The sequence below is a fragment of the Harpia harpyja genome, chromosome 16 (assembly GCF_026419915.1).
Source record: "Harpia harpyja isolate bHarHar1 chromosome 16, bHarHar1 primary haplotype, whole genome shotgun sequence".
NCBI lineage: Eukaryota > Metazoa > Chordata > Aves > Accipitriformes > Accipitridae > Harpia > Harpia harpyja.
This window is the reverse complement of record NC_068955.1, coordinates 31,275,669-31,297,349: the sequence shown is the minus strand read 5'-3', so window position 1 is coordinate 31,297,349 and position 21,681 is coordinate 31,275,669. Positions and strand designations below refer to the sequence as shown.

General features: G+C 42.2%; 1 protein-coding gene across 1 annotated transcript in view; it reads left to right on the top strand.

Annotated features, from left to right (window-relative positions):
- ABTB2 (ankyrin repeat and BTB domain containing 2) overlaps positions 1–21,681 on the top strand; it is a 135,947-nt gene that overhangs the window by 72,700 nt on the left and 41,566 nt on the right. The window contains exons 2-3 of the mRNA XM_052811728.1: positions 11,834–11,980; positions 14,702–14,912. Coding sequence (XP_052667688.1) covers positions 11,834–11,980; positions 14,702–14,912 — 358 coding nt within the window. The remainder of the gene's footprint in view (positions 1–11,833; positions 11,981–14,701; positions 14,913–21,681) is intronic.

Here is a 21,681-nt window from a genome sequence, read left to right as displayed (position 1 = left end):
ACCATCAGAGAGAAAATTGCAATGTAGAGCAACGTAGTCTGGGTTCAGCAGGGAACCAACAAAATAAAAAAATATTAATTTTATAGTCTAATGACTACAAAGGTTTTATAGACAGAGGTAATGCTATGATCATTTATTTTATAAGAAAAAAAAAAAAGTTTTTCCAGCTATGCTATTTTTTTTGTCAATGAAAGGATCTTCCTCTGAGAGCCAGTTTTCCATTCTTTTCCTAAGAATTGTGGGAAGGTTCCCTGTAATCTTAATCTTCACCACCAGTGTGTGAGATGCTGCTATAGGAATATCTTCACATTTAGGAGCAGGCTTGTTCATTGTTGGAAATGGGTGCTAACTGAAAAGGGGGAGAGGAATACAAAATGGTAATAGCTGCCTCCTTTTTTTAATTGCAGTCAGTTTGTGTCCTTCCTCAGGTTGTATTCTTTAGTAAGTATGTTGCTGTGGTCCTGCTGTTTGAATAGCCCCTGACTATGACTGTGGGCATGTTATTTTAGCACAGCATAATTCAAGATTACTTGAAAGATAACTGACTCCCTGATTTTGAAAGGTATTTAGAAGAATGGTCCGCACAGCCGTGGATAAGCAGGTAGGCACTCCAGAGTTTGTTTTCTACACCTCGGGTCCCGCAGAATTTGCCAGCAGTGATGGGGAAGGTGCTGAGCTGCTCTTCTGGCAAAAGTACTAGAAATGCCACTTTATTTTGCAGTTAGCAGCAAGGGTTCCATAACATTTAAAGAAAATTATTTTGGTTCTCTCTCTGGTAGAAATGGTGGGTGCAGAATCACGACATTATTTTTGCTTATTGTCTGTGAGAACAACCACTTTGGTATTTGGAGCACTGGCTATGCCCTTGCCAAAGCTGTTCTGGCACATGTGTGCTCACTCTCTCAGCTACACAGTATTATTCCTCCTGGGGACACTGTCAGTGTGAAGGAAGTCACCTCTACAAATAATTATGTTCCAAGTGTCAAGAAAATAATTGCGTGCTATGAAATGGTGTAATTGGAAACTCACGTGCAAGAAAGCTTTAAGAAGATAGCACACTGGCAAAATCAATTGGGTTGAATGGTTGAATCCATTACAGATACAGTGCACGGGTGTAATAAAGATACTAAAATGTATTTTCCCTGTTAAAAAAAAAAAAAAAAAAGAAGATTGAGATTCTAATTTTCATCCTCTACGCAGATGCTGTGTTAAAAACCTGAAACATGTGGTAGTGTTTTCAGATTCTTCAAAGAACTATGCCCGTCCAGTCTGAGCACTGTAAACATTGCTGCTTTTTATGCTTATGCAAAAAAGATGCTGTTCTAGAATAAAAATATAGGCAACCCGTTTTTCTTCTGAGCTATTTAGAGTTCTAAAACAATGCTGGGGATCCATTAATCTGAGTGGTTTCCTGACCAAGTATTTAGATCTTAATGTAAATGTCTATAAATAATACAGTGCCAACAGCATTCTTTTGAAAACAAAATTCAAAGAGGCACTGTTTGAAAAGTGCATACTTGCTTAGGGCAGTTATATTTAGGGCTCTGATGGAAGTGTACAAGTTATGCTTTTTATACAAACTATAAATGGCTACAACCAAGAGACTTAGACTTTGAAATGCGTTTGGCACTTAGGCAATGAAAGAGAGAGGCCAGAGCCTTGTAGTGGAGTTGTTGGGGTTTTTTTCCTGCTAGCTTTACAAATATTGCCAAATTTTTAGAGTGTTGCTATGCCTAAAGGGTACATTCAAAAATAGATATTGTCTCTACTCTTGTTTGTAACTGGTCTAGAGCCTTGAAAGGCTGAATCCTGGGAAGAGTACAAGCATGATGATGATGAGTAGGTGACGGTGGGGGGACAAGAAAGAAGAATGCGGATGCAGTAGTAGAGAGTAAAATAGGTGCTAGAAGCCAGAGCAAGTGGCATACATCATGGAAGAAAGCCAAGCATGAATGTTGATGGTATGAGATGATCCTTTAGTACCACACATGATGTCAGAAATAAGGGATTGCAAAGATAGAGGGCAAAATTCAGCAGTTGGTGAGTAAGTGGAATTCCTCAACTCCGCTTCTGAGTCTCTAAGCAATTGGTCATTGTTGATAAGATCTCCAGGATGCTTTGATGTGAGGAAGCAGAAAGTTGCAAAATACTATCATTAGTAAGCGACTGATTTGCTGTATTGTGGGGAAAATACTGCCAAATAGTTCCAAGCGTTTGAGGAAATAAAAACTAAAAGAGGAATAGCTTCTGTTCCGAGATAGAATTCTTGCTGGTCTTGAGCACTATCAAAATGCTCCTAGACAGTAAACCCTGTCTAACGGTGCATGTCAAACACTAACATTGTTATCTGTATGACAGAGGTTTGTGTTTATACTTGTCCCAAAAACTTGCGCTCACCAAAGCTTATATTGGGCTTCAGGCAGTTTTGGGGTAAAAATGACAAAGCTTGTGATTCATGAACTACTCATGCACGTAAATGCTGATGTGAGTAATTTACTGGAGCTACACTGACAACAATATTGGAGATTAAGCTCTAGGTATCAAATCTACAATATACTGTCTTTTTTCTTGCGAACAACCCAGGATACACCCGCCCCAAGTTTTGTGTTGTCTGGCCAGTGACTCCAAACCTGAATCATTTTTGTCTGCAGGCATGGTATGCGTGTGATCATCATAGCGAGACTCCAAACCTTGCCCTCCTGAGGTCAGACTTTATGGTCTCGGGACTGTGCTGTGTTCCACTTAGATAAAATTTCAATTTGATATTGAGTGACAGATGCATATTTCACCCTGACAAAATAAAAACTGCGCGGCTGTGCATCAGAGGGCTGGCGTTGCTGACAGCTAACGGAGACAATCCTTGAGTCGTCTAAAAAAGACCAGTCCTTTAGGAGCAGTAGTTTTGTTACTGTTGAGTTCCTATTTCCTCATGGCTTTTTTAAAATAAGCATAGAATAAACAGTTCTTACGATGCTCTGATATTTTAAGTCATTAACTGATGTAACTGCGGTCTTGATGTTTATTATTAAGTGATGACAGTTTTAAAAATTTTATTTTAATGGTGTATTTACTACAGCTAGGAGAGTCTAACGAGGGTAGATTTTACGAGGCCAAGGGCTCACCTGTATAAAAAAGTTGATGGGCAGGGGTCATGTGGAGTAAGCTCTTTCAAAAGATTACTCTGGAATAGCTGAGAAGGGATTGCGTGGGATTATTCTGGAGTACTGCCCTGGTGAGATTCTCCATCTCGATGTTCCCTAAGAAAAGGAACTGGGAGTGACAGAGGATATAAATTTACTATCCTCTTTGTGTTTGGCAAGCATACAGATCATGGGATGTATAAATAGAAGAATTGAATGCAAGTAAAGAGGGGTCATTATGGCATGTACAAAGAGCTTAGTCAGACCACATCTGGAGAACTGGGCATGAGTCAAAGACCATATTTCAGGAAGGACAGTGAACAATAAGGAATGGATTAGAAGAGGGTATTGTAGAGGGTATGAGGGTTCTAGCTGGTGCCTGCAGTTGCTGCAGTCCCACTGGTTACTCCAAATGAAGCTGGTTTTACTGTAAAAGCACCTAAACTGGAGACTTCTAAAGAATTCCAAGGGAATGGAGAAAGTGATTTAAACCTCTTCTCCCTAAGCTTTCTAATCCCCACAGTAATGCTGCTAAAGGACTTGGTGTTTCTGGAGTTGCCACTGTTTACCTGTCCCATCCCCCTCACCCCCCACCCCCAAGGTTTGTTTTTTAGCTTTCATATATTGTTTCTTTTGTTTCTTGTGTGTGTGTGTATATATATATTTTCTTCTTTATAATTTCTTATGGTATTTTTGCTATGTTTGTTAGACTAACTGTCCAATGTTGTATCCACATCGGAATCTCTATTAGGCTTAAATCCATTTTGCCTTTCTTAACCCTTTCAGTTGGGTAAAGCTTCTCTTCTTGTATTATAAGCTCCTTTGAAGTGGAATTATACATTGTCACAACATTGTGTCCTTTCATCTCAGAAGTAGCTGTGTCTCAGCTTTGGGATTGTTGAAGGTAAAAAGGGCTGTGTAAATGAAAGATGGGACTGTTGCTAAGGGACAAAAAATGTGCTATTGACACATATGCGAAATGGGGACACTGCTGAAATGTTGAGTAGCATGCAGGAGTAGGATGAGAATGAGAAATGAAGCAAGAACGCTGCTTCTGTCATAACACCCTTAACAGGAATGAAGCAGTCATCCCCATTTTCCAGATAAGTGAACTGGGACACTGAGATTGAGTTTACACAACTAGTTAATGCTAAGTCTTCTGCCCGTTGGACCACAGTCATTTTTTGGCACAGGATTCTGGTTCTGTATTTCTTTCACAGTGTTCATAATCTATTTATACCATGCCTCATAAAACTTTCTCTCTGTTTTTTCATTGATGTTTATAGCCCAGCGTGGGGTTTTCTCTTTAACGCGCCTTACTGGATCCTGAAAGTAAGAGTCCTAGAAATGTAGGTAGTTTCATCTTTCAACCTAACATTACAGTCCAATGTGGGTCTTCACCTGTCCTCGGACGCTGTGTAGAAGATCCAATGCCTGGAAAGCCACATGTGCAAAATTGTAATGAATCAACCTAGTTTTAGGGTTGTACTTGTTGACATGCTAGCACACGCGCTCCTCTTCAAAAGTAGTTGTAGTCATAGTAGGAAGCCTTTACAGTTTATATTTACGGATCATATTCTCAAAGACCTTTTATCATGACATATAAAATAGGTAGCATAGTCCTAAAAACCTAGACTAAAGCCTCACAGTCATGCCATTTATTTCAAATCTCTGGATCCAGGTTGTGAGACCAACGGCTCCGTGTTGGCCAGTTTCATACAGGCAAGGTCTAATGGCACAGGGATTCTGAACTGGGAGATCTGGACTTTGCGAAGAGCTGGTTCTGATGCATGAGCTTAGTACTTGCTTCTCCACCTTTTGGCTCTGTTTCTCCATCTAGGAAATGGAAATGAGGATAATCACCATCTCATAAAAGCACTGATACCTTTTATCTTGCAAAGTATGCTGCTGCTGCTAAAGATAAAATTTGCTATGTTTTTTGGCAGTCATTAAAATATAAGCCAAGGATATGTTCCTTGTGCTTATGTTCAATTAAGCGCTTGGGGCCAAGCCATATTAGTGGTTGTCCAGAAGACCACAGGGATATGGAAGTGGGATTGACGACTCAGTAAATACTGACTTGGTACAAAACCAAGGCCTTTCTCCTGCATTTATACTCATTTGCAATCCTGTATATCTGCTGGATTCAAATATAATAGTTCTTATAGATACTTCCTACCTTCTCCCCTCCAACTTCCAGTCCAACTCCACCATTTTCATAGCAAAAGTGAGGCAAAGTATGTGGAACGCTCGCAAGTGTGGGATGAAGACAGGGCACGGTTAGTTACCTAGGAGTAAGGAGGCATTAAAATATTTGTAGTGACTGTCAGTAGGCTTCTCCTCTTTCTGTGGCAGTGCATACAGAAGGGTAGCGTTGCAGCTCGCGTTGCACTGCAGAAGCTGTGAGCTCCGCGGCTTTCACCTGCTTTTGGAACATGAGGTGCTGCAGTGACCTGGACCCCAGAAAGGGGGTAGTAGTTTTTGAGAGTGATTTAAAACTCTGTTTTGGGGTATTTTGATACTGCCAGTCAACCAATGCTACGTGGTTGACCAGACCATGTAGCATTGAGCTACATGGAGGACCAGACTGTGTGCTTTAAGGCAGCGCATCTCTGATAACATTCCTGAAGTCCAGGCAAACTGCGTTTTGTTAATTTGAAGGGGACATTGTCTTTATGAGCAATTAGACCAAGACCAGGGATCCCATGTGAGGGCTGTGTGAGTCAGACAGATCTGTCCAGAAGTGTCCAATTAGGACAGCAGTTCTTCGATGGAGAGATTCAGTTGAGCACTTCCAGAGGATTTCAGGATCTTCTCTCTCTGCTTGAAGCTCCTCCCTCTTCTGTTTTTCCTCCTGTTTTCAATCACAGAATTACTGTTTAATGTGGATGCAGATACAAGCAACTGTGTTTGGTTTTTCTTACTGCTGACAGAGACAAACTGAAAGAGATGCCTGCCTGCTTTATAGCAGAAGCCACGTTATTTTCCTATATGTTAGCAATTATATGCATTGTTTCCTGATCACAAGTCTTTCTCACAATCTATAGCATGACTGTAGTTGATTATCGAGCCTGATGTGTTTAGATTTCAGTGGAGTTCTATCAGGAATACTTCGTTGCCTGTTTTTTTGAGGGGGTGGGGAGCCTTTGTTTATATTCTGTCAGAATGATTCTGTCTCATTTCATAAAATAAAGGAGAGTTGAGCTTTTCTAGCAGTGGTTTTCTTCAGGAAGAAGAAAACAGAGCTCCAGGAATTGGCATTAATTCTAGGTGGTGCCCAGTACTCTGAATTGATTGGCAAGAGGGAACTGCATGGCATTGTGTTGCTCGGTAGAATGGGAAACAAAAACCAAGGAGAGCCTTGAATGCTCCTTGCCATGAAGAATTACAGGACTTTGTGCAAGGTGACAGCTCTCCTGATGTCACGGCCAAATTCCAATGTGGGAACTGCAGTTGCAATTGGATGAGGTTTTTACCAGGTCCATTGAAATCAGTGGGATTTGGCTGTTCGCTTTGGTGTAGTCAGCTCATCACCATCTGCCTTCAAAATTTTGGCCTTTCAAATCACAGCTCAGTTCACTGGGATCAGCTATCGTTCTCACCTCGCAGAAGGTTTCCTATAGAATTTATCACAAGCCAAACATTGCAAAAGTACACTGCTGCTGGACACCAAAACCATTTTTTCTTACTTGGTTTCCTAATACATTTTTCTAGCATACTCACAGCAGTTCTGATTTCGTATATGTGCCTTTTTGTGCTATTAGGGGCTTTTAGAAACAATTTCTGATGTATGAAGACACTCCTGAATTTTCTGAGGGCTTTCGTTTCTGGTTGGTTTTGCCAAATAGATACTTGTTTCCTGTTGTCCTAATTTGTGTTACGGTAGTGATCAGTAATGATCGCCACTGTTTTAGGTGCAATGCAAACGCAATACACAGAGACAATCCTTGCCCAGAGAACCTTTTTTTATTCTGGCCAAAGGGAGAAATCAATATACATTGTATTGTCTCATAGACTTTACTAGGTTAACAAAAAAAAAAAAAGGGCACTTTTTCTGTGTTAGTAGTTTACAGTGTATACCCCTGTCCTAATTATATTCCTGATTCTTTGCCTAACCTGTCATGAATACAGCCAGTGCATTTCTTGAAATAAGGGAGTTAGTACCTTGGGCAATTTCCGTGAGGAATCCCAGACAGCAGAATTGGAGTGCTTTCCAGGCAAAGTCTCCTTGGCCCTTTGCCACTTGTGAGTGGCCCCATGTTAACCTCCAGGCATCATGTAAGTTTTTGAAAGTCATCAAATGGCTGATGAGTTAATCACTACGAAGTTGTCTCCCAACATGAAGGATTTAGTTTAAAGTAGAGAAAGTGCAGAGAAAATCGTTACAGCAAGGTAAAAATGATGGCGAGTCCTTTTTCATGAATGTAACATGCAAACAGCTTGAAGTGTGAGGATAACATGGGTACTTTAAAAATTATTTGAAGTAAGGTTTTTAAACATTCGAATCTTAAAATTAAGGCAAAAGTCTGCATTTGCTTGTATCTTGATATCAAAAGAGCAGAACTTGATGCCAGCGTCTGAATTACCATGGACCGTTCAGAGAGGGAGCCAGGCTTGCCTACAGAAGTTACCTTGCTTGAGGACTGGACCGATTGCCCAGCTCAGGGAAACCACACAAGAGTTTTGCACAGCCCTGCTCCTGGGAACAATCACGTTATAGCCAAAGCTCCCAGCAGAACTGCTGCACCTCTTAAAGCAGAAAGATGTCCAAGAGTGTGAACAGACTTTTCCCTGGACCTAGCTCAGACTGTGGAAACATTTTCAGTTGCTATTAAAAAGCATCAAATTACAGACAACAATTTCAAAATCTTTAGGCAAGCAGAATAATTTGAGTTTAAGGAACTGCTTAACTGGAATTTCACCCAGTCGTGACTGCCTTTTAAGATCATTGGCAGCAAGTGCCCATGAACAGGTTTCGTATATTAACTGAAGTAGAATAAATATGCCTTTTTTTCCAGCTGCTATTGCAAAAGCTGTGGAAATATCAGAAACAAATTGTTAGCCAGCCATGCCTTAATCGCAGTGCTATGGATGCGCTTTCAATTGGGCTGCTAGAGGGTGTTGCCTCACGCCATTCTGGAGAGGTGACTTCTTAGCTCCTTGTGCTCTTGAGGTTTGATCTAAGCCATGCTCTAATAATAGACTCTTACTAACTTCACCTGGGCTTGGATCCCATACTTAAAGTCTTGGTTAATTAAAAAAAAATTGTGACCAGAATGCCAGGATACAGCCAGAGATGTGTAGGAAACGCAACATAGCCCACATCAGAGAAAATATTGTAAGAACAGTGGTGTGCATGCCTGAATGGTTCGTTCCTGCACGGTAATTACGTGCTGTTTCACATTGTTGTTTTGTGGGGAAAACACATTCTTGAACATCAGGAAATAAATCGGCAGTTTTAACGTGATTTCAAACACAGAGTGTTTTGACACAAATTGATTTATTTCAGTTACAGTTTTGCTTATTTAGCTAGCCATGATTAAAACCAGTGTTGCCACAAATATAAAAATACAGAGATGTGAATGCCAGATAGAAAGAGAAATTGCTCCTACTGTTTATACCATTATAACACCTTTTGGCTGCAAATTTCTTGATTTGGGTTGGGAGGAGAGCAGGTACTGCCATTTGGGGTACAAGTAGTCATCACAATGCAGTTGTCTCTGTTATCAAACAACGTTTTTTTAATTGGTATTAAAGATTAAGTCCTGTTCCTAATTATAATACCAGTGGGCAAAGCTCGACTGCAGATGTCCTCGTGCCTGAATTTCTGATCTGAAGAGCAAAGATGATGCTTTTTCAACTCTGTGCAGTTACTGGAAACTTTTCGGAGAGGAAATCCTGATTAGCGTGCTGCAAGACATAATAATTGTGGGGTACGTTTCTACTTGGCTGCCCATTCGGTCACTGCCCTCTGTCTGTCTCAAAAGCAGTGTCAAGAGGTGTGTTTTCTCATTCCCAGGCCTGCTCTTACCTATCGAGACCTGCCAGGCGTGGGGTGCCTTTGTGAAATCTTATGTAATGAGGGCCTGATTCATACCCCACTGCAATCCCAGGGAAAATCCCCAGTGGCATCATCGGGCTTTGGCACGTGACCAGAGTCTCGGTAACTTCCTTATTTCTCTCTTGGACATAGAGGATATTCCTCGGCTATACCAAGGCAGATGAGACCACAAATCTTGTCCGCAACTATCTTGTATGAGTAATTTTTCCAAAAGTAAATAAATCATCCCTGTTTCCTCTTACCCACAGCACCTGGCAAACTGTTAACTGAAAAACTGAGAAAATGTTGTTTCATTTGTGAGCCAACTGAAATCGTTCTATAAATCTTTATTTTTAATTCCTTGTTAGAAAACAGAACCAACTGAAACTGGCTGACAGAGAAAATGTGCCCCCTTTTTTTTTTCTTTCTCCTCCCCCCCCGCCTGGCTTAGTAATGTAACTGCCAGTTTCTGTTTTCGCCTCTGTAGAATTATATGGCTGTATTTGAAACTTTTGACAAATCAGTCTATTTTCATTCTCCCTCAGCCATAAATTCAATCCATATGTCTTTAAAACATCCTTTCATAGCTTTAACATGGAAAAGGAAGTGGCTTGGGCTCTGTATAGGAGGCTACAGTGTATTTAAAGCAAGCTCTTCTAGTTTGCATGCATCTCTTCTGTTAGCTCTTAAAGCCTCGACTTCCTAATTATTCAGGTTACAGAGGGCATTGGCAGAGTTTTCTCCATTAACTAACAGTGATGTACAGTGAAGCAGCAGGATAAATCATTCCCTTATCCTCAAAATGTCCAGGAAGTTTTTGATGCAGCCCTTGGCTTTACCACCAAGCAGGATGCAAAGAGGATGTGAAAAGGGTAGGAGAGATCAATTCAGCATAAAATTTCAAAAGAAAACGTCAAGACAAAGAAACAAAGGTCTTGCACGATGCACTGCCATTCAGCTGGCAGGGTTTTGTTTGACAAGAATACACAGCACCTATGTGACAGGAGGTCACTGCAATAGGAGTAAAGTATCTCTGCATCTAAGGCTGAAACCGGGGTCGGAAGGTGAGGGTGGGAAGGAAATACGGGTCTAAGCTGAAGTATATTGGTATGGCTGTGAATGGATCAAAGTTGAAAAATCAGGAATACAGGATGCAGCAGGGTAAGAGCGCAGGCAGTCGTGGCTATAAGCGTCTTCGTCTGAAATCATGGAAAATTTTGGGTCGGGGTGTGCTACTGCAATTGCGGGATAGATCCGTAATTAAAAATATGGTGGCAGCTGGACACAACTGAAAATGTGGTAGCAGCAAGGGTACAGGAACACTGGCTGAGTGGACTGCGGAAGGCTTTTCCGAGTCCACCCGGAGTGTGGATGCAGTGTCACGCTGTGTTTCATCCGATCCACCCCAGGGTGCCAGCAGCGGAGGCAGGTCCGCTTTCCCACCCCAGCCTCCGTCACATATCCATGCTCCCCACCTCACATCAGCTCTAGAGGTCACATTCCCACCCTTCCCTCTGTGCCACGCAGAGCAATCATGTGGCCAAAGGATGACAAAATTCAGCTCGCAAATTTGAAGAGAAACTATTCAGCTGATGGATTTCTGGGAGGAAAGCAGCAGAGGCAATAGTTTTTTGGATCTCTGTGTTACCCTGACTTCCATTGTGGTTGCAGATCTGCCATGCTCAACCAAAGATAACGTGTGAAAAAGATGACTGGGGGGAGGTGAATGACTGCCCCTTTTAGAGACAGCCTGCATATTGATGTGAAACTGTATGTGAAGTTTTTTGTAGCATCCCCAGTCTTTGCTGCCATTCCCAGCCAATTCACCCAAATGGTCTCTAATTTGCTATCAATGCAAATGAGTTGTAGGGATATGCACAAAGTAGGATGAGGTCCCAATAACAACTACGCAAAACTGCTTGCAAATCCATTGTTCTGTTCAGTTACTGGCCATTAATGCTCACGTGTGCAAGAAGATAAAATGGAAGGAGTGTGTGTGTGGTAAATGCGTTGTGTGCAATGTAATTATCTTTCTAATCTCTCTCGTAGAGGGGTCATTTATAGAGATGAAAATCTAGTCAACCTCAGAACTTGTGGGAGTAGTTTGGCGTATCCAAAGGTTTGCACATGTGGAAACCACCGTCTGCGCATTTGAAACTGCATGCAGGTTCAAAGAACTGGCATAGCCCATGGTTTTGTTTTCAGAGTTGCAAAGATTGCAGCTACCGTTTACCTTGGATGGGCTTGAGGTTATCTTTCACACCTCTCAAAATCAAGCCTTTATATCTAGCAATCTGCATACAGCTGTTCAGAACTAAGCTGTCTGTGCACAGTCGAGTTGTTGTATAAACAATATTAGAGACTTCACTAAAGCTTTTCATGTAGTTTTATCTCAACTGCAATTTGTTTCTAGTTTTTAAAGGCTGTAGAAACATCCAGCCTTATTCCCTAGAGCCTAGTTTCGCTGTTTCAACCGTTCCAGTGGTATTTACAGCACTGTTTGATTTTATTTGAGCTATTCAAAAGACCTCAAGTCCCCCAAGAAAGGTGCGAACGTGTTCAAGTTCCCTATCGCTTCTATCGGTAGCGAGACTTGCTTTTCTGCTCCTGTAACTTCACTTGTAAAAGGACTGTTCTTTGCTCTCATCCCCAGGTGTGCTGTCTCTGCCTGCCTACTTCAGCCCATACAACGATGGCTCTGTGTGCAGCGATGGACGGGCTGATGCTTACGCCCAGTTGGAACTCCGAACTTTAGAGCAGTCTCTGTTGGCAACTTGCGTTGGAAGCATCTCTGAACTGAGTAAGTTTCAGATGTAATCGAATGCGGTTTCTTTCAGTGAAGCAGGAGAGCCAGTCCCTCTGCTATTGAGGTCAGTGGGAGCGTTGCCATTGTTGACAGTGTGAGTAGTATTTGGCTAACATTGTGTAAGATTTAATTGTCTCATGGGGCTGTTTATGAAAATCAGGTTGTTTCATTAGACTGCTTTATATTTAATTCACCTTGGAGATGTACGAGATGTGGCTTTTCTAGCCTTTTGGTAGGTAGTGGTGTTAGTGCCAACAGAGGATGGATGCTATTGCCTAGATGCCTCTGGAGGTTTTCTTGTACGTTTGTGGAACACAGCAGTGGCACCTCCCTCAGATGGCAAAGAGGGTTCTCTTTGTTAGTGTTTGTGCAGTGGAAATGTCAAGGGTGCAGGATATTCAAGGAAAAGCTTTTTGGTTACTTAAAAAGTGGAGGAAAAAAAAATCTGAGAGCACTTTGGTAACAAAAACTTGTTTAAAACCTTCTTTTTTAATGCTAACCAAATGAAATGTTCCATTCCTAGACTACTCACAAAGCCCCTTTAAAGTAAACAAAAATGATTTGTGTTTTCCTGGTCTACTTTTCCCTTGCAACGTTTCTGCTGGCATCGCTTTCTTAGTCTCCACCATCTGAATGCTAATGAATGTCAGGGCCAGCAAGGAGTTTGTGGGTTTCACCATTTATTTTGCAACCTGCCTTAATTTGAGGTTTTCAAATTCCTTTAACACACCTCTATTTATCCTGGAACACAAGAGAACATTTGTAGCATGGGCCTAAGGTTGAATACAGCTTCCTCTCTCTCTTCCTCTGTCCCTGCTTTGGCCAACTTGGTCATTACATCTAGTGAATAGACCTCCTGATACAGTTGCGTACGTTTCTTTTTTTTTTTTTTTTTTTTTTTTTTTTTTAAAACGTTGCTGGACGTTGCCAGAAAAATAAAGAGCATGAGTGTGCAAAGGAGAAGGAACGTTATTCTGAGCTGAAAATTTGAATTCCAGATGCATTTCTGCTATAACTGTGCAGACTTCTGTGTTAGCACCAGTGCTAGAGGATTCATGATATTCTCGTAAAACGTTTAGATCCTGGAGAGTCGGGAGCTACTGAAGTGGAAAGGCGGAGATATCGGAAGGTTTTTCTATTCTGAAGTGGGTCCTTAAACTGAATGTACTATGCGACAAATGAGGGGCATACATTTACATTGCAAATTGAGATTTTTAATACTCCATTGATCTGAACCACTAATAATGTTGTCATGTTTAGACATACAGTAGCTTTGTGGGGGTTTCTCCCTAACTTGTGTAATACTAGAACTCCACGGGTTCAGCGGAGGTTGTTTGGCAAATTCGGTGTATTGCTGTTAGATATAAATGAACAAATAATAACTTCCTAAGAATTTCAGAGGGAGGTGTGACTAATTCATATGTGGCACGGCTAAGTTCAGGGCGCTTTCTCAGGAACCGGCTTTGCGATGGGGCGACTATTTCAGTTCCATCCTTTCCCAGTATTGTATCTGTAGGACACAATAGAGTAACGTTTCCTGTGAGGGTTTTAGGGGACTGTAAAACATAAAGCAACAGAGGATTCTCCCAAGGAAAAAATAGATCCTAGCTATGTATAGTAATCTATAGCAATCATTCAGCTCACTGGTATGGTAGTCACACTACTCAAAGATGTAGTGTCTGAAGCCTTTATTGCAAAGCTCTTAAGAGTTTGTAATGCACCACAATAAAAGGAGAGTAAACAGGGTGTGCCCAAAGCAAGCTTATTACACAAAGATCAGCTTTATGTGACTGCATAGCTGCTGTCTTGGGGTCAATCCTCTGTCAACTTTTTAAAAATCTGCAGCCTTAAAATCCTTTCTGAGCAGAAACCGTGTAATACAGGTCGCGTTCTTCCAGGCCTCCTCAAGTCCACTAGTACTCTGACACAGAGGCAGGTTGGCTCGAGTTCAAAGACCAAGAGGACTGAGCAGCCTAGAAAGCTCCTGGATTGAGCTTCTTACAAGGCTCAGGGGCAAATTCTGGCAAGCTTGTGACAGTCAGCATGATAAAGATTGGCTTTTTAATAAGAGAGTCAGGTCTTGTTATTCTGGAGAAACCTGCAGCTAGAGTGAGAATGAGAGAAGCAGACCCTTAAAAGAAGGGATTTCTATATTGAACATAACATCATTAATTTGTCACAAGTGCCTGGGTGGGAGGGTAGAACACCGTAATCCAGTTGAAAGAAATGGGAACGATCTCATAAAATGGTGATGCCGGCAGTGAGAGTAAAGTATTTGTACTGGTGTTACTGGCTTTGCCTTGTGAAAGCTACGCTCTGAGGTTGGGCAGTGGACAATTTACAAAGATACCACTAGTTTTTGTAGGCAGGCAAGAAACTGGTATATGTGGTTGGAAAGAGGAGAAAACCAGCATTAAAACAGGATGGAAAAATCACTGTAAATCTGCTGTTCTGAATGTGTGGTGACTGAGAGAAGTTTCATTCTGTATTTTCTAACTAAAACTTGTCATTTGAAAGGCAGTTAAATTTCCCATACAACAACCTGCAAAGTGGCAGCTTGAGGACAGCTTATGCCTTTGTGGAAGAAGAAGATTACGTGTACACACAAGACATCTCTCTTAGCTGCGAGAGATTTTATTTAGCTCAAGAAGTGTACTTAAGAGGACTGTGGATGAATAATAAAGAGATGCTTTTGCATGCTTTCTCTTTGTGCAGGTGATTTGGTATCACGAGCAATGCACCACATGCAGTGCTTGAACACCATCCGCCCAGGAATGAGCCCCATTCGGCAAACCCGGCAGCAGCAACCCATCTCCTGGTCCCCTGATGCTCTCCACACCCTCTACTACTTCCTACGCTGTCCTCAGATGGAGTCCATGGAGAATCCCAACCTTGACCCTCCTAGAATGACCCTGAACAATGAACGGTACGTAGGTCGGTCAACTGTTAGTAGTCAGGGAGTTAGGCTAAGGAGGTCTCCTTTTGTAGAGTAACCGCGTGTGCACGGGCAGCTCAGGCAGCTTTGTGGGATGCTACCTATCAGGCATCAGTTATTCCTGCAGTCAGGCCAGATTATGTTGTCAGCTTTGCCAAGTTTATGAAGCCTTGGAATTGGAACTGGAAAGTGAGCTGTTTTTTCACGCAGTCTTTCCGAGCGAGGCACATACTGTATGCTGCCAGCAGGGCTTGTCTAGAGATGCTGCCAAAAGTACGTGTGGTTGCCTAAAGCAGTAAAGACCTTACCAAAGAAAATGTTACCTTCTGAATAGCACCAATTAACAATTGTCATCATTCTTGGGAAAAGCAATGTAGTTTGCTGTGGAGAGGTTTGAAGGGATTTATGAACATCCTTCTTAAGGATTACTTCAGTTGGTGCTGCATGTCTGGTATAGAAATAAATTTATATAGGAGGCCAATAACTAAACAGAAAATGCAGTGGGTCTCCCTACCTTCTGCCAGCACCGTAACCGACTCTGAAAGCAGGCCCATTATTAGAGTGGTCAGAAATTTTCCAGCGGGATGTTTTTTCTGTTAGAAAGCTCCCTGGTTTCCTTCCTGCCCAGCTCCTTGGCAGTCTGCCTGGCAGGCTGGTGGCAGCGGAGAGCCGAGGAGCCTGAGGAGCCCCGGCCACAAGTTGAGTTCTTTGACAGGTCAGGCAGCTCCTGCTCTCCAGCTCCTCAGCTCAAAGGCAGACCGATGGCTGCCTTGCAGTTGCATCCTGCAGGGAGACCCAGGTGCCTCTGGACTTGGTAGGTTTCCCTAGTTCAAAGCGCATATCCGATTGTGTATTTATTTCAGAAATCTTACCTCAATGGGAGATTGTGGTTTCTGATTAACTCTACCCAGTATTTATGCTAGCTTACTCTTTGGATGTCTTTTAGCCTGCTGGACATCAGGCCGATGGCTCTATCCTGGCCCTTCCCAAAAGCAGCCTGTGGCTGGGAAGTTTCATAGCCCAGTGAGGTGTGGAAGCCTGGGGAGGGAGGCCACATTCACAAAATAAGAAAGCAAAGTGCTTGTTGGACAGGCAAGCAGGGAAAGGAGAACATCTCTGCAGCTTTGTAAATAACGCTGTTTCTTCTTCCCACCTTGGGCTTTCCTGTACTCAGCCCCAGCTTCTAAAGTTGGTATGAAATCATGGTAACATACAAATAAATAATTCTTTGAATTCATTCTAAAAACCTACAAAAGTTAGCCCTCTCTCTCTTCTTCCTATCCTTTTCTGCACACGTGGGGATTACAGTGCTTTTTCCTCTGCTCCATGCTGGATAGCCTGTTTCGTTTTTTTTTATTGAGATGCTTCCTAATTGCTCTCAGTCTGCACTGTCTTCAGTCTGTGCATTTCTGATGCTGCAAGTCAACCCCGTCTCATGCAGACGTACGCTGGCCTGCATCAAGCCTGCCGGCTGATTTCAGCAGCCCTAAAGGCTTCTTGTAGCTGCGATCCACCACCATTGGAGCTGTGGCGGATGGCTTCATGGCCAGAGCCTAGCTGGTCAGGAGTAAGACGACCTCTGAGAATAACAGTAGATTGAACTGTCTCCTTTTAAGGCTCTGAATTTTCAGGCCAGGGTGTAGAAAAACATACTGGACAAAAGTGGCTAGTGGTCTAATTTCAGTCTTGGTAAGTTACTTTAGGTTAAGGGAGACTTCATATAAGGAGAAAAATATAAAGTTGTCACTCTTAAGCTACCTGTTCTGCTATAATATTTTGCATGTGGCTGGTCTGCATAGCTACGTCCACTGGTCACTTGTTTTCATTCTCTTGGTTGCTGAACTATCTTTCTGTACTTTATTGTAGTTTGTACTAGACCAGCCTCTTTGAGGTCTCAGTCTGGTGGGAGCTCAACTATTTTACAAAGTAAAAAAGATTGTCTTTCTGTTTGTCTGACCCTCCCCCCAAATCCTTTCAAAAAGAACAATCTGTGAGCAGAACTCAAGCATCAGAGAGAGGGAACTGCTGTACACGTGTGAAGAACCAAGAGGAATTAAGTGAAGTTGAATAGAATAGGAATAGGAAGAGGCATGGCTGCACTACTCGGAGCCCATTGGTAGCCCTGTTTTGTGGGCTCACTAATCTTAGTCAAATGCCCTACCTAGTGCAAGGTTGTTTATTTTGCATTTCATGTTTGCACACTGTGCAAAAAATGAGTTTCATGAGGCCAGATTCTGTAAAGTTGTATCACTAGTTCCCACAGTTGTACAGCTGAAGCTGCTAAACAGCTTGTATCAGAAATGTAGATTAAGCTTTCTATTTTGTGTTGTGTTCTTTTCAGTACTCTCAGTATAATGATGTTACTGCAGCTACTTGTTTTGTACACTGAGGATAATAAATGAGTTAAATCAGGAGTGCAGTTATCGCTCCAATTGCTCCCAAACAATGCTCTTCACATGGTTCACCGGAGTTTTTTTGGAATGCAGGCTGCAACTCTATTCTATTTTAAAATCCGCACTAGATCCTATAACAGCTGGTGTAAGGGAAATTTCTGCCATTTTTTTCTGACCAGTACTTAGCTGTAAAGGAAATTAAAGAGGATATATTAAAATGGAGCAAAAACTGACATTGGGGGTGGGGGTGGGGTGCGGAACCAGAACCTGAGGACTGTCAGGTTAAACAATTGGCTTTGAAAAGTTTGTGAAACCTGGAAATGCAATTAATACTGCCTGGTATACCAGAAATGAACATCCAACCCTACCTTTCATTTGTTCCAAGATGTATTTGTATGTGTCTTACCGTATTCATCTCTGTGCATATTATTTAGCATAGCCAGTGGAATAAATATCGCTAGCAGCACTTTATACAGGAGATAGTCCACTCTTCCCTAGCTTGAGAGGAGAGATGATTGAAGCTGCGTGAGATGCTAGTCTCATGGCATGATAGATGAGGGCACTGATTCACCTAATGTGACTTGGCAAAGCTGTGCAGCCCAGTTCTTTTATTCCTTCCTGAGCTGTGCTAAATCAGCTGCAAACTCTGCATTGCTATTTTGTGCATTATGCACTCTCTCTCTCTCTGGAATATACTTGTTATATGCACTGCAATCCCAGTTTGTTTTCTACTGAAAAAAATCTCTGTCACAAACAAGGACAATAATGCTGACCTATTCTGCATTTGCTTGTGCTTCAGCTTCTAGGATCCTGTATAAATCTATCAGTATTGAATACCAATCTGAAATTTAGCAGAGAGGGATGGCTGTTAGAGCTGCTGACTTGGTAAAACCTGATCTTGGGAAGATCTGTGAGCCACGTTGATTCAGTGGAAGGAACTGCAGTTGTTCAGTACATCTAGCGATCTGATAACCTACTCTCTGTCTTGCTTGGCTTTCTGTTGTCTGTGAGCTTTCTGTGTGTCACACTGTGATGCAAAGTGCTGTGAAAATCATAACACTATAGGGTCTGGAAGGTCTTTACTTCAACGTGAAGGCAAGCATAGAATTCAAGTTCTGAAACCATGCCTAATGGAGGGTGTCATATGCCATAATGGCCTTTTAAAAACCTAGACGAGCTCCTGAATGTATCCTGCAGCAAACTGCATGAGGTATGAAAACATACATGCTTGCAGTGAGGTATGCAAGGCACCCCAACGAACAGAGCCAGTTTAAACTCCTATAAGCTATGTGCCTTATCCGTGCTAAACACCTTGGCAACTAAAGAACTGAGGTGGGTAAACTGTAGAGTCCTGCAGGAATGGGGTGGACATCGTAGTCTCTCTAGAGCTTGGCAGATAGAGGAGCTTTCTGTTTCGGCCTCCAGCATGTGAATGATTTGGAATACCAATAGATTGAAACTCTGGGAAATTTGTGGGTTGGTTCTGTCTGGTTCTGATATTTACTTCCAGGTGAAGGCATTGAAGCAGAAGAAGGAGAGGAGGCAGAATTAGAGAGAAAGGACCCAGGTATCTCAAGCAAAATATTTGAAATATTTCCACAATGAATGCAGCTGCTTGCCATATGACCAAGCCATGAGCCACTTGGAACCCCAAAAGGAGTTTATTTGTTGCACAGAGAGTAAACCATCTGCTGTTTGGTGTCAAATAGGCCACCTGAGGAGGTGTTTTGCAAATACAGAGTGCCACTTGTGCAATACTTTGGCAAACGAATTAGACCCTGAGGTGAGAACAAGCTGCTTTACTCAGTAACGATACACCTGACTGCCTGAAGGCTAAGAGCTTGTCTGTGTCATCAGAGAGCACATCTGTCTGTGTTGCTGCAAAAAAAGTGTCTCTGCAGGGCAATAAGATTTTTTGAGTTTCTTAGAGATCATATTGTGTCGGAGGTCAGACAATGTGTTTTTGGACCATGAAGAGTGAGCGGACGCGTGGCATTCCCTCCCTCTCTGCTCTGTTTCTGCTCTGGGTTTTTTCCCATTACTTATGTCAGGCTGGCTGAGCTTGGGAGCACTCTGCAGTGTGAGATCATGTCCCAGAGCAGCAGAGCATGTTTGCTGGGATTGTTTGGGATACTGTGACTTGAGAAGGGCCATCCAAAGGTAAACGAAGTTTCCTTCTCCCTTCTTCACTTTTTCCCAAGTGGAATATAAAGCTTTTGCCTTATTTTTAATGGTGTGTCAAGGCAAGAATGCTCTCTCAGTGATACTTATCTTAAGGAGTATTTGTCTGCTCCCCGCAGAGCACAAATTGAGGTCAGTATTATAGTCTTACTTTACAGCTGGGTGGACTAGTCTACCCTAGGTTAATTGACTTGGCCAGGATACTGGTCCGGCCTTAAAGCTAGGAATAGACACCATTGACTGCCCTCACCCTATCTCTTTTTGGTTATTATGTGCGTACAGCATTTATTGTAGGAAAGTTAGCATGATCTAATACCTAAGAATAGGCAAAAAAGTTGGATCCTGCTTCCTTGTGTAGCTGATTATCTGTGTGTCTTTGGTAGGCTGAACTTCTTCCTCTGCCAGCTACCCTATTTAAAAAACTATAAATTGTGTTTGCCTATCGTTGATACTGTTGGTCTGTAGAATGTTCTAAAAGTAATTCTGGGCTTGTCCAACAGTGCCCGTGGATCCGGCCATGTCAGACCTTTCTGAGCTATCCATGTTGCAGACATGCCAAGTTTTACATGTTGTCTGAGTTTGCTGGTGCATTATTTTATTCCAAATGTCAGTGAGTATAAAACAATTTACATCAGCAGAAGCACACAGACTGTACCCATCTGACTCTGTCGGTGAAAATCCAGTAAAACTCTAGTGACATTCCAGAGCTGATGTAGGATTTGTCAGCTGCCAACAGTAAAATTTGGGGCTTGCCAATTTGATGAAAATTCACAGCTCTTCAGCTGGAAAAGCTGTGGACACTGTAAGAAGCCAACTACAATCACACAGGGGGCCACCTCGTAAGAAAAGAGAAAGCTTCATTCTGTTTTCCATGTGCAGGCGGCTAGAAGGCTTGCTTCAGATTTGCTACCTCTTTTGAGGAGTCTGTTTTGTGATATGATTGTAAACAAACCTGGGCTCACGCAGTTTCTCCCTTGTCTCATGAAATCCTTCAGAAAGGCTGCTGCTCATTCTGCTTTCAGCTGGATGGCTGCTTTTATCTGCAGGGTTCAAAAAGTGACCTAAAATTTTTTCTGCTTCCAACAGGACTCCTCCCATTGCATCTGTTACCTCACATGATCCAGGGCGCATGGATAAGCATGCAAAAAACCATATTTTTCAATAGGGTCGAGCAGGAGAAGTGGACTAGTGCCTATTCTCCTGTGCCACGTTAGCTGGGCAGTAGGAGGAAGGAGCTGAGCTATCTACTTGGGTTTTCTCTCTGCGGAGTATTTCCAGCAATGCCTGCTCTGAAACATTATTTATTGGGAAAGGATGAAAAATGCATCTGATGCTGCCAGAAGAAAAGATTGTAGCCCTTTCGTGCTATTTTTGAGTGCTATTTGCTCAAATGCTATATTCTTCCAAAATTTGAGCTATTGATTTAAATCATCATTGGCTAGAACACTTGATATTTTTTGTCTTGCGGCGTATAATCCAAATTTACTCTGGCTAGCATGGAAACCAGAGATGGGTCTAAATTAATAGTTCCTGATACAGTGTCAAAATCCTGTCCAAGCACCCCTTGATTCAATGGTGATCAAGTTTGCATCTCAGCCTATTATGGTCTTAGATTCAAATAATCATGCTCAGACCAGACTGAGTAGACCAGTAGCCTTATGACCTTATGTTATCTTTCATACTTTGTAAAATTCAGTCTGTCCTCAGATACATCAGAGACATGCCATTGACTTCGTAGACAAGGCACTTCAGGACATGGTTTAGTGGGCATGGTGGTGTTGGGCTGATAGTTGGACTCTATGATCTTAAAGGTCTTTTCCAGTCTAAACGATTCTATGATTCTGCTGAGAGAAAGATAATCTCCAAGTTGTTTGTGCATCTGCTTTCCTACAGTGCTGCTTTCAAGAGGCTTCTGGCGCATTTTCCCTGTCAAGAGTCTTGCAGTGGTTGATGCAAATAAAGAGCCCCTGTGCTGTGGCTATTTCTAAATCCCCAGTGACCATCAGATGAATGGTCATCACATTTTCTAAATTTCACGTTTTGAAAAAGCATTACTTTGATCTTACGTAGTACCTTTTTACTTGATGATCTCTAGGTGCATCGTTAGAAGTAATTAGAGCCTTCAGTTCTTTCCCTCATGGTTAGCTGCTTTCTTCCCCTGTATTCAGAAAACACCTGGCGCAACT